This window comes from Eretmochelys imbricata, chromosome 8 (genome assembly GCF_965152235.1).
Source record: "Eretmochelys imbricata isolate rEreImb1 chromosome 8, rEreImb1.hap1, whole genome shotgun sequence".
Classification (NCBI taxonomy): Eukaryota; Metazoa; Chordata; order Testudines; family Cheloniidae; genus Eretmochelys; species Eretmochelys imbricata.
In genome coordinates this window covers 63,410,091-63,423,319 of record NC_135579.1, presented here as the reverse complement: position 1 = coordinate 63,423,319, position 13,229 = coordinate 63,410,091, and the positions used below count along the sequence as shown (strand labels likewise).

The 13,229-nt window shown below is 42.4% G+C and overlaps 1 protein-coding gene across 3 annotated transcripts in view; it reads left to right on the top strand.

Annotated features, from left to right (window-relative positions):
• Positions 1 to 13,229, top strand: part of KCNT2 (potassium sodium-activated channel subfamily T member 2) — a 293,358-nt gene that overhangs the window by 63,182 nt on the left and 216,947 nt on the right. For all 3 annotated transcript variants that reach the window (XM_077824102.1, XM_077824101.1, XM_077824100.1), the window contains exon 2: positions 5,966 to 6,045. In XM_077824102.1, coding sequence (XP_077680228.1) covers positions 5,966 to 6,045 — 80 coding nt within the window. The remainder of the gene's footprint in view (positions 1 to 5,965; positions 6,046 to 13,229) is intronic.

Genomic DNA, 13,229 nt, shown 5'->3' with positions numbered 1-13,229 from the left:
TGCTGGAATACTGTGTCCAGTTCTGATGTCCACAACCCAAGGAGGAGGCTGAAATATTAGAGAGGGTTCAGAGAAGAGCCATGAGAACAATTAGAAAACATGCCTTTTAATTATTGAGCTCCTTCATTCTATCTGTTTAGCTTAATAAATAGAAGATTAAGGGGTAGCCTGAATGGTCTGTAAGTACCTTTATGTGGAACACATATTTGATAATGGGCTCTTCAATCTAGCAGCAAAGGGTATAAAACGAGCCAATGGCCGGAAGCTGAAGACAGACAGATTCAGACTAGGATAATTTTTAAAATCAAGGTTGGATGTTTTTCTAAAAAAGATATGCTTTGGGAATGTCCTGCTGCCTGTGTTATACAGGAGGTTAGACTGGATGATCTCAGTTGTCCCTTCTGGCCTTGGAATTAATTCATCTCTAACCAAAAGAAATAGCACTCGACCATCTCCTTAGATTACTTTCTGATAAGGAGAACAAAGAACTATAATTTCCTTCTCACTTTCTATCAAGAACAGAAAAAAAAAGTGAGAGATTAAAGATTTGCTGGTATTATTTACTTGGGAGTATAGAACAGAAAAGATACATTCCAGAGGTCTGTAGGTTTACAAATTGTGTGTACATATTATGTTATCACCGTTTGGTCTGAATACATTCATTTTTGGTAAAGTGACACCACCAGGCACAACCAAATCCTAGAAAAATGTACTACTGCTATGTAAATGCAGAGGAGTTACAAAAAAATCACCATATGAGCCTCACTCATTCATTTAAAACTCCCTTAGCAACTAATACTTAATAATCTGAGCCTATTAATATCTACAATAAACTCCATTATGTACTATATCAAAGAAAAAAAATATTAACTAAGCAATTTGATTCTCATTTTAAAGAGACAAACAGCCATAAAATGAATAGCAATGACTCCTGTAATAATCAGGCTTCTTATGCTAAGCAGGTTCAGTCTGATCAGTGCTTGAATGGAAGATTTCTAGGGAAAAGATGCTAAAAAGGTTCTGTTGGTGATTGAGAACATGCTATACTTTTTTTTTTTTGATAGTGTAGAAGCAATATGCTAGCATGAATTGCAAGACTGGGTCATTCTTGCTTTTTGATGTGCTCTTCTGGAAGAGTATATATTTCTTATGGCAGGTATTTACCATCTGATCTATGTTAACTAAAGCAGATAATACCAGGCAAGAAAGAGTAAACGCAGGAGAGACTAAAGTGATTGTAATGGGCATGGACTAAAGCTGTTAGGTGCTCTCTCTAATATGAAGCATTTCAATATTGTAGATGTTTGCTCACATTTCTTACCTCCAACAATTCATTCCCCAGTTGTACTTCTCAGAGTTAAAGTGATATATTAAGCACTAACATGTGATATTGGTATATCTTAATGTGAGACAAGAAGAATGCCACACAAATTTAAGCAGACAGTTCTCTCCTCAAATTCTGAAGAGACAAGAAATGCAGAAGTAGCAGCCTTGTTAGTCTGTATCTACAAAAAGAAAAGGAGGACTTGTGGCACCTTAGAGACTAACAAATTTATTTGAGCATAAGTTTTCGTGAGCTAAAGCTCACTTTATCGGATGCAAGCTACGGATGAAATTCCACCCAAATGTTTCTGCCCTAACTGACACAAATGGGCTTCTCCCCAAACCATTCATTCTGTCTTAATTATTGTATATAATCACTTTAATGCCAGACCAAAGGCTATCTCTCTGGAAGTCTGTGCTATTGTTCTTTCTGCTGTAGGCTTAAGTCAAAGTTAACATAGGGTATTAGATGCACTGTATATGTATAATATCTCTATCTAGCTATCACATTTAACTACAGCTTCTGCAAATGTAGAACCCACTTACAGTTTTCACTTCAGTTAAAAAAAGAGGGAGTTGAATTTACAAGTGAGCTGCATTTGTAATCCATTTTGCCATGGAAACCACCACACTGTGGAATCCCAATCTGCTTGTAAGCAGTGGTTGCTAAGGAAAGGGAAGGAGAAGTAGACAGCTGCTGGCAGGCTATCAGGGAGACTCAATGTCAGTTGATAGGAAAGTGATTCGCCCACACATTCTCTTTCCTCATTATTATATCACTGCTTACTTTTAGCATGTATTGTTTCATGGTAAGTGACTACTGCAATTTTCTTTCCAAAAAGATGTGAGATTAATTTAAACCATGTCAAGAGATCAGTAACACAGTGTTCCTTTTTAAATGGAAGTCCCTCATCTAATAGTTTATGTTGCTTTATTTACTTACCTGAAAAAAACTCACTGAAGATAAAGATTGTATATTTTGCATAACAGCAACCAAGTAATAAATGTCTCCTGTTAAAAATGTAACAGCAGTAATGAAGATAAGCACTTTGTTATTAAAGAGCAATGTAATCTCCCCTAGCCCCCAAACTAAGCAAATGGCATGCTTTTCCCTGGGTTACTAAAAAGGTGGTACCACCAAAATGCTGAGGCCTACACAGAAAACACTGTCATTCATAGTCCTACCTGGTGTGACGGGGTCAGGCCAGATGGCTACAGGAGAGTGATTTTTTTTTTGAAGCAGAAAAAAATTTATTTGTGTAACACTTACAAAGAATCACCAAAAAGGATAAAGCAAAACTATGCAACAAAACAAAAGCAAACACAAGGTATAACACAGCAGCCTTCAGGAGGGAGAAGTGTTCAGGCTAGCCTGGGCCCAGAGCTGGGGGGGCTTCCTTGACACTCGTGGTCTTCCACCCTTCTGAGTTACCTGGTGGCCTACAGCGGGGGGGCTTCCTCGACACTCCTGGTCTTCCACTCCCTCGAGTTACCTAGTGCCATGCCCAGTGTCACCGATTATTCCTCTCCTGAAAGTGCCCTACAAGATGGGCACGGCTGCGGGGTGGGCGGTTTGAGGGTGGGGCGGACGTACACCCACGTGTGATAGGGCCCCTCCAAGGTAACAGTAATGATGGTATCCACAGCGGCAACGGCTGGGGCTGGCGTCTCTCGCTCTTCCCCTCAATCAAAGGGTCAGACGGAGGGAATTGGACGGGGTCACCAAGCAGAGAACCTCGGACAGCGCCCACCGCTCCTCGAAGGCGTCAAGGGAGTTGGTGGACGCCGCCCAGAGGAACTCCGCCCGGATATGTGAATGTACTGAGGATCGGAAAACGGCCCTACAGTCGCAGGACGCTTCATTGGCCAACCTCCCCTCTCTGGTTTTATAAATGGCTGTTTTAGCTAGGGCTAGGAGGAGGTTAACCAGGAGATCTCGTGATTTTGTGGGGCCACGGATGGGAAGTGTATAAATAAAAAGGTGAGGGGAAAAGTGTAGCCAAAAGCGTAATAAATACAGAATAGTGATAAAAGATAGATATATTAGCCCCAGATTAAACAGGTCACTTTTCCCCAAGTAAGATAATGGGCTCTTCCAGAACAATCAGGAAGTTGCTGGAACCAATTAAGGCAAGCTAGTTAGGACACCTGGAGCCAATTAAGAAGCTACCAGACTCAATTAGGACTGGCAGGCTAATCAGGGCACCTGGTTTTAAAAAGGACCTCACTTCAGTTAGTGTGGCGCATGTGAGGAGCTGGGAGCAAGAGGTGCAAGAAGCTGAGTGTGAGTAGGCTTACTGCTGGAGGGCTGCGAAGTACAAGCATTACCAGACGTCAGGAGGAGGGTCTCGTGGTGAGGATAAAGAAGGTGTTGGGAGGAGGCCATGGGGAAGTACCCCAGGGAGTTGTAGCGGTCACACAACTGTTACAAGAGACACTGTAGACAGTTAAAATCCACAGGGCTCTGGGCTGGAACCCAGAGTAGAGGGCGGGCCTGGGTTCTTCCCATCCCCCTTCAACTCCCTATTTGAGACAAGAGGAAGTGACTTGGATTGTGGGTCCCACCAGAGGGGATGGTCCCTGGCCTATCCCCCAACCCACTAGGTGGGTCAGCAGAGACTGCGGAGACTGTTCTCCTCCCTTTCCCCATGCTGGCCAGTGATGAGGTTAGCTGAGTGAATGGCAGGTTTGAGCCACTAGCAAAAATGGCCAAACTGAGGGCTGCTGTGAATCTGAGGTGAGCAAATCCACCAATAAGCATAGGACCCACCAAGGCAGAGGAGGAACTTTGTCACACTGGGGAGACCACTTGCAATACTGAAAGGCAGAGTTAAAGACCCTTCAAGACGCAAGTCTTAGGGCCAGCCCCACAACATGTAACTAGCCATGATTGAGGTACCCAATCTGGAGTACCACATAGGGTGCAGCCTCATGAAACTAGTGATTGACAAGGCACAGGCCCTAATAGCATGCCCAATTCCCTGGAAGAAGAGGCAAATGAGGTATTTTCTCAGCCTGGCAATTTATTACTGGAGGTTTATGCTCAGTTTTACCTCAATCTCAGCCTACCTTCCAGACCTAATTAAAGGTACACCACCCAAAGAAGATCTGGTGGGATTGGAACAGGGAGGAAGCTTTTAATGAACTGAAAGCGCAGTTATGCTGGGCACCTGTGCTCTTCGGCCCTGATTTTTCTTGTGAATTCATACTGCACATAGATGCCTCGCATGTCTGCCTAAGAGCCATGCTCTCAGAAGACACTGAAGAAGAACACCCAATTGCATACTTGACTAAGAAGATATTCCCTAGAGAAAAGGCCTACTCAATTACTGAAAAGGAGGCACTGGTGATTGAATGGGCCATGGATTCTCTCAGGTATTACCTGCCAGGTAGCCCCTTCTCCTTGATCACAGACCATGCTCTCCTCTACTGGCTCCAAACCATAAAAGACGTGAATCCATGTATAAGTCAATGGTACCTGGTGCTACAAACCCATAGTTTCAGAGTGCAACACCAGATGGGAAAGGAGTGTGTTAATGCCAGTTTCTTTTCACAGAAAATCAGAGATGGAGATTACCTGTCCCAGGACTGCAGGGATGAGGTTGTGAGGGGTAATTTCCTCAGTCTCATAGAGACGGCGGCTAATGAGCCCTTCTGGGCTAAGACAGCACTAATGAGATCTGTCTGTGAGACTTGATCTGCCTGGAGAGAGGAAGCTTAAAAAGGGAAAGCCTTCCACAGGAAGAGGTGGTGACTAGGGAGAAAATGCTATACCTGAGAGACCACTGGCTACGTAGACAGACCAGCAAGAGGAAGACAACTGCAGAACTTGCAGCCCCTGAGACTGTATGGACCAGGTATAAAGCAGGGGTGACCAAAAGGAAGAGTTGGAGGCAGACCCTACTCCTGATTAAAGACAGTATACCTGCAGATTAGCCAAAACCCAAAGGAGAGACCAAAAGACTGCCTAAGAGACTGACCACCTTTGCCTTTTTCTTTTACTCTGATTCTCCCTCTCCCAGGGGAAGGAGAGGAAAAAGGGCCTTTAAAAAAAATCCCTTGAGTGCCACGAACAGGGGAAGGACTCTGTAAGCAGTTTAAATCATGGTTCAAGGAGACAGGGTGGGGATGAGGTACCCACCATAAGATGATTGAAAGATGTAAACATTGAGAAAGAAATTAGAGGAATTATTGAAAGCAATAATATTAAACAACAGTCATGGAATTAAACTAAGAAAAAGAGAAGTTTATATTAAATATTAGAGAAGACTTCCTGACAGAGATCTTTCAGACTGCAGAATAGTCGTTCCAGGGAAGTATTAAACTCTAGTGCTTATGATTTTGAAAGCTATAACAGGCCAAACACTATGCTGAGTAGCGTAGGGAACAAATCTTGCATTTCCAGAGGATAGATGAGATGACATAAGGTCTTTTTAGCATTTAACTTCTAATTATTCTAATCAGTATGTTCCAAGTGCTTAAATGTGCATTTTACTTCATTCTTAATATGTCCCTCTAAATTTATGCTAAAAAAAATGTTAAGAGGAATCACATGAAAATGCTGATATTTTGTGGTGCAATTGTATCTATATAATCATTTATAGATTGACTTTTAATTCTAATACTCTATTTTCTGTTTCAGGGTACAAGTTGAATTTTATATGAATGAAAATACATTTAAAGAGAGACTGAAGCTATTTTTCATCAAAAACCAAAGATCAAGTAAGCAGTTTTGATTAATTTCAGTCGCACACATTTGTTAAATATAGGGGCTAAAATCTTGGCCCCATTAGAGTCAATATCAGGAGTTCCACTTCAATGAGGCCAAGATTTCATCCATAGGAGATTAGCGGAGTCTGTTTTTAACAGAATGCCCATGATGAATTCTCAACACACGTTAGCAATCTAGTGTTTTCTTTTTTTCTTTTTCGTTTTGTTGGGGACAACTATTTATTGACTGGGTTTTATTTTTGCAACGTCTTCAGATGGACAAGTTTCCATGGATCTGACACGTCAGTGTATTTGGATAGGTCATCACATAGCTTTCTGAAGGAAAAGAAAAGTTCCAGAGGCATCTGGGCTTCCAACCTATTTTTTTTTAATCAAATTCCTCTTAAATTATCTAGGTTGCAAAAATAATTTAGAAAGGTGACCAGCTGAAAGGGCATCCCGGCTTCTAAAGCGTTTCTGAACATGATATTTCAAAAACAAATACATTTTAGTTCCCTTATATATAGTTTTCCTCCAACCCTGATTCAGCAGTCTATCCACATTCACCAAAGCACATTAACTGCTTTCCTGAATGGGGCGTAGATGATTTTTCACTCAAATTGCCACGTTTAAAACTAACAATGCTCATTTCCCACCTTTTAAAATTAACTAACACCAAATGTGCACTGGGGAGAAATTCACCATGCTATATTCATGTGAATAGCTTCCATCATGCTGTATCCATAACTAACTTAGGGCCTGTATGAAAGGAGGGCCAGTGCAAGATTTCCCCCACTACCTAAGGTGACTGCAGGTAGGGTGACCACATGTCCTGATTTTATTGGGGCAGTCCCGATATTCAGGGCTTTTTCTTAAAAAGGCACCTATTACCCCCCACTCTGATTTTTCACACTTGCTATCTGGTCACCCTACTTGCAGGAGGAAACTGTGGCCAGAAGGGCTATATAAGATGCAGTCCATACATGTTGTGGCAATAGTCTCCAAACCAGACCTGCTTAGGCCATCACAGAAGGCCATAATGGGCAGGGACTATGACATTTACCTTTACATTCATCCAGTCATTCCCAAACCCCAAGCAACAGCCTGAATGAAATAAAACCTGATGTGTATACGTTAACTGTGTGTGAGGAAGGTAACTGCACACCCTGGCTCCATGTGTTAGCACTGTTGATTTCACTACCTTTTGCCTTCTAAACATATTAGAGCCAGATTACAGTGACTTTATGCAGGTGGGGGAATGGATTTTACCCTAATTACTTAAGTACAGCTCAGGTGGGTGCAGAGCTTGGTGCAGATAAAAGATTATTTTCACCCTTGCATTATATGGAGAAAGGGTAAGTGGACAAATTTTTAAAGAGAGAGGCAAGGTGGTTGAGGTAATTTTTTATGGGACCAACTTCTGTTGGTGAAAGAGACAAGTATTCAAGCTGCACGGAGTGATTTTCCCAGACTTGAAGAGCTCAGAGTCACAGCAAAATACAAGGTAGAACAGATTGTTTAGCGTGAGGACATTAACACATATTCTAAGGGACCACTTCATTTTAAATGTGTCCGTTATGCTAAACAATCTGTTCCACTTTATATTTAGCTGTGACACTGAATACCTTTCCCAGACCTGGAGAAGAGCTCAATGTAGCTCAAAAGCTTGTCTCTTTCACCAACAGAAGTTGGTCCAATAAAAAGATATTAACTCATTCATTTCATCTCTCTAATATCCTGGGACCAACCCTGTTACACCACCACTGCAAACACCACTAAACAGATTTCTAAAAGGTATTTAGGCATGTAGAGATGCAGATAAGCACCTACTGGGATTTTCAAGAGTGAGTAGGAACCTAATTCCATTGAAATCAAAACTGAAAATTATCAGTAAATGGAGCGAATTCAGCAAGTGTGAACTCCGATTCCATCTTAGGAATCCTGTTGTGATCAGTGCCGCTCTGAAGTAGAACAAGCAAAAAAAGAGACCTAAAGACTTGGATGTCTAAATCTCTCTTTGAGCAACTAAATAGAACTGGCTTGATTTTCTCCCCCGCCCCCAAGCACCGCACACCATTGTTTTGCTCACACCCACCCATACATGTTTCTAAACTCTTTAGTGCCCTTTATTTTTGGCCTTATGCTGTTTGCAACTATTCCCAATTTAGTAATTCCACATTCAAGTGAACCCCAAACTCAATTCACCGCCATTAAAAGTTATTCCTTTGACAGACAAGCACATTCTGTTTCATTTTACAAGTAAGATCTCATAGGACACTGCATAAAATGCATTGCTATATCCAGTAAATCAGATGACGAGTGTGATTTAGGAATTACTTAAATATGTATGCTTAAAGATATTCATGAGAATGAGAGACAGAGAGAGAAACCAAATCATGAATACTACAAGTTCTATTGAGATTTGCACACTTGAATGTACAAATTAAAATATCTAAATGATATTGTGAATACTTGGTGACATGCTTTGATACTCTTACCCACACTCAATAGAGCTCTACTTGACTAAAGTAGGAATACTCATGGTGTAAAGTACTATTCAACATGAGTAAGTCCCATAGTTAGGTCAAAGTACAAACATCCCAGCAAGAAGTATTATATGAAAAATTCTTAAAGTACTTCAGAACAATCCTGTTACCAGGCAAAACAGGCAGTAACTCTTCTGTATACCTTGAGTCAATGAATAAAAATTGTATTGAATATATAAGACTACATTTGCACTCAGAGTAATCAAAACAGTGGAGATTTCTGTATAGCAGAAATATATTCTGAACCTACAGCCTTGAAGCAGTGATTTCAACATCCACATTTAAATCTTTAAAACAATCTTTAAAAAAGGGAAGAAGGAGGATCCTGGGAATTACAGGCCAGTAAGCCTCACTTCAGTCCCCGGAAAAATCATGGAGCAGGTCCTCAAAGAATCAATCCTGAAGCACTTACATGAGAGGAAAGTGATCAGGAACAGTCAGCATGGATTCACCAAGGGAAGGTCATGCCTGACTAATCTAATTGCCTTCTATGATGAGATTACTGGTTCTGTGGATGAAGGGAAAGCAGTGGATGTATTGTATCTTGACTTTAGCAAAGCTTTTGACACGGTGTCCCACAGTATTCTTGTCAGCAAGTTAAGGAAGTATGGGCTGGATGAATGCACTATAAGGTGGGTAGAAAGTTGGCTAGATTGTCGGGCTCAACGGGTAGTGATCAATGGCTCCATGTCTAGTTGGCAGCCGGTGTCAAGTGGAGTGCCCCAGGGGTCGGTCCTGGGGCCGGTTTTGTTCAATATCTTCATAAATGATCTGGAGGATGGTGTGGATTGCACTCTCAGCAAATTTGCGGATGATACTAAACTGGGAGGAGTGGTAGATACGCTGGAGGGCAGGGATAGGATACGAGGGACCTAGACAAATTGGAGGATTGGGCCAAAAGAAATCTGATGAGGTTCAATAAGGATAAGTGCAGGGTCCTGCACTTAGGATGGAAGAACCCAATGCACAGCTACAGACTAGGGACCGAATGGCTAGGCAGCAGTTCTGCGGAAAAGGACCTAGGGGTGACAGTGGACGAAAAGCTGGATATGAGCCAGCAGTGTGCCCTTGTTGCCAAGAAGGCCAATGGCGTTTTGGGATGTATAAGTAGGGGCATAGCGAGCAGATCGAGGGACGTGATCGTCCCCCTCTATTCGACATTGGTGAGGCCTCATCTGGAGTACTGTGTCCACTTTTGGGCCCCACACTACAAGAAGGATGTGGATAAATTGGATAGAGTCCAGCGAAGGGCAACAAAAATGATTAGGGGGCTGGAACACATGACTTATGAGGAGAGGCTGAGGGAACTGGGATTGTTTAGTCTGCGGAAGAGAAGAATGAGGGGGGATTTGATAGCTGCTTTCAACTACCTGAGAGGTAGTTCCAGAGGGGATGGTTCTAGACTATTCTCAGTGGTGGAAGAGGACAGGACAAGGAGTAATGGTCTCAAGTTGCAGTGGGGGAGGTTTAGGTTGGATATTAGGAAAAACTTTTTCACTAGGAGGGTGGTGAAACACTGGAATGCGTTGCCTAGGGAGGTGGTGGAATCTCCTTCCTTAGAAGTTTTTAAGGTCAGGCTTGACAAAGCCCTGGCTGGGATGATTTAATTGGGGATGGGTCCTGCTTTTGAGCAGGGGGATGGACTAGATGACCTCCTGAGGTCCCTTCCAGCCCTGATATTCTATGATTCTATGATTTCAATCAATCTTCAGTGTTGCTTTTGAATCTGTAAAATCTTCTCAGTGTACACAATGAAGTCAGTATAAGCTTCTCGAATGCACACAACTCATGTCAAAACTATCTGCTTTTTTGCTTGTGTAGCAATACTGCAGAAACATTCCTACATATTTCGTGGACATGCCATACTTACCATATACATAGCCTTTTGAGTATGGGCAAATGAACCTATTTGGAATTCAATTCATAGATCAAGATATAGTTTGCACTGTCCTGACACTTACCACATTTCTGTTTCTGGCAGCTAATTGGAAGTCTACATACCAGTTAAATTAAGCATCTGGTTCCCGAAAATTGGGAATATAGTTATGAAAAAAATAGACATGTTGAGAGGGAAACTTGCATTTTTGAAATGTAATAGCCCTTTTTGGACTACACTAAGATTAGGGATCCAAAAACTGTGCTCACTTAGGGCAAGAGAGAATGTTTCTTTGTTCCATTTAGATAGTCCTTTTTATATAAAAAGGGGTTACATATAACCCCATCTCCTATACTCCCTTTATTGTATGTTAACTAGTCTCTGGGCATGTTGCAAAGAAGGAATTGCTTTGCCCATACACTATTGTGATGATAGAGTGCCATATTTAAAGTGTCATTGAAGGGGGATTTATTTGATTATATTAATTCTCTATTCCACTCCCGGCCCCCCATTGTTTTGTTTCAGTTGTCCTGCTCACAAGCTCTTGCTTGCATGTTTGATTACACTGTTGATGTCAATTCTCATGTTAATGCCTCACTATACTTCTACTTAATATTGTTAATCACCTATGAACCTGGCTCTTTACTTGCTCCCTTAGTCATTTATTTTCCTACTCACTAGAGCGGGAAGGAATTTCAGTCAAATGTATATTTCAGCAAAAATAAACACATTTGGATTGACTGAAACATTTTGTTAATTCCTGTTGATTTTGACAAGTTGTTTTGGTTGAAACAAAAATAATTTTGGAAATGTTGAATTGGTTCATTTTGACATTATCAAAACAGCCGAAAAAATGAAAACTTTTTACATTGACCAGGGGATTCAGACATAATTCACCAAACTAAGGAGCAGTGGTTAGGCCACTCTGTGTGGAGGTGGGAGACATGGGTTTGAATAGCTGCTCTGGAGCAGGGACTTGACTGCAGGTCTCCCTTCCCCCCCCCCCCAAGGTGAGTGTCCTAACTGTTGGGCTATATTCCAGGGTAGGCATTAGTCCTGTTGAAACTGTTCCCCTTTGTATAAGATACTTAACTATCCATTGGACTAGAGAATGAGTGACTCTATAGCCCAGTAGTTAGAGCACTTAATGGGGAGAGGGCAGGGGACACCTGGATTCCAGTCCCTGCACCAATGACTTTTCAAGTAATTTCATACAACATGGAACACCTTCAACAGGAGAGAGACACAGACCCACCCCAGAGTACCCAGTAAGCTGGTAGTTAGGACATTCACTTGGCAGGGTGTGGAAAAAGATCTGTGTTCAAGTTTCTGCTCTAGAGCAGGGATTCAGATCTGGCCAGGTGAGTGTCCTAAGTACCACTCTAATGAATATAAAGGGGAGGAGTGACAGCGCTTTATTTGTATTACCATAGCATGTAGGAGTCCTAGTCATGGATCTCTTCCTCTTCGTCCCCTAAAGCCCACAGATTTGCAGGCTTCCACAAAGGGAGCTAGTTAAAATGACGTGGTCTTTAAACTAAGTTTAAGTAGTTGGTATCAGGGAAGCAAGTCTGAGGCTGAGAACATAATGGTCATGTATTATGGTGTGGCACGTGATAAGCAATCCTATTCAAGATCCCATAGCATATTCAAAGCAGTACTTGTTCTTACGACCTGTACATTATAACTCTGCGTGGACTCCTCCTGACAGTCGAAATGACATACTGGACTTCCACATAGAGTGCTTCCGCAGACATGCACAGGCTGAAATTGTGAACAAACAACATCACTTGCCCCATAACCTCAGCCGTACAGAACACAATGCCATCCACAGCCTCAAATAACTCTGAACATAATAAAGGGGCTGACGAAGGAGGTGCTGTAGTCATAATGTACAGGTCGGATTATGAACAGGAGGCTGCCAAGCAACTCTCCAACACCTCATTCCACAGGCCACTATCCTCTGACCCCACTGAGGAGTGCCAAAAGAAACTACACCATCTGCTCAAGAAACTCCCTGCTACAGCATGGGAACAAATCTACACGGACACACCCCCAGAGCCCCGACCACGGGTATTCCATCTGCTATCCAAGATCCATAAACCTGGGAACCCTGGACGCCCCATCATCTCAGGTATCTGCACTCTTACGGCAGGATTATCTGGCTATTTGGACTCTCTCCTCAGACCCTGCGCTACCAGCACTCCTCGCTATCTTTGAGACACCACTGACTTTCTGAGGAAACTACAATGCATTGGTGATCTTCCTGAACACACCATCCTGGCCACCATGGATGTAAAATCTGTTTATACCAATATTCCACATGAGGATGGACTACAAGCTGTCAAGAACAGTATGCCTGATGAGGCCACGGCACATCTGGTGGCTGAGCTTTGTGACTTTGTCCTCACTCACAACCATTTCAGATTTGGGGACAACTTATACCTTCAAGTCAGTAGCACTGCTATGGGTACCCACATTGCCCCACAGTATGCCAACATCTTTATGGTTGACTTAGAACAACGCTTCCTTAGCTCTCGTCCCCTAGCGCCCCTCCTCTACTTGCACTATATTGATGACATCATATGGACCTACGGGAAGGAAGCCCTTGAAGAATTCCACCTGGATTTCAACAATTTCCACCCCACCATCAACCTCAGCCTGGACCAGTCCACACAAGAGATCCACTTCCTGGACCCTACAGTGCAAATAAGTGATGGTCACATAAACACCACCCTATACCAGAAACCTACTCACTGCTATAGTTACCTACA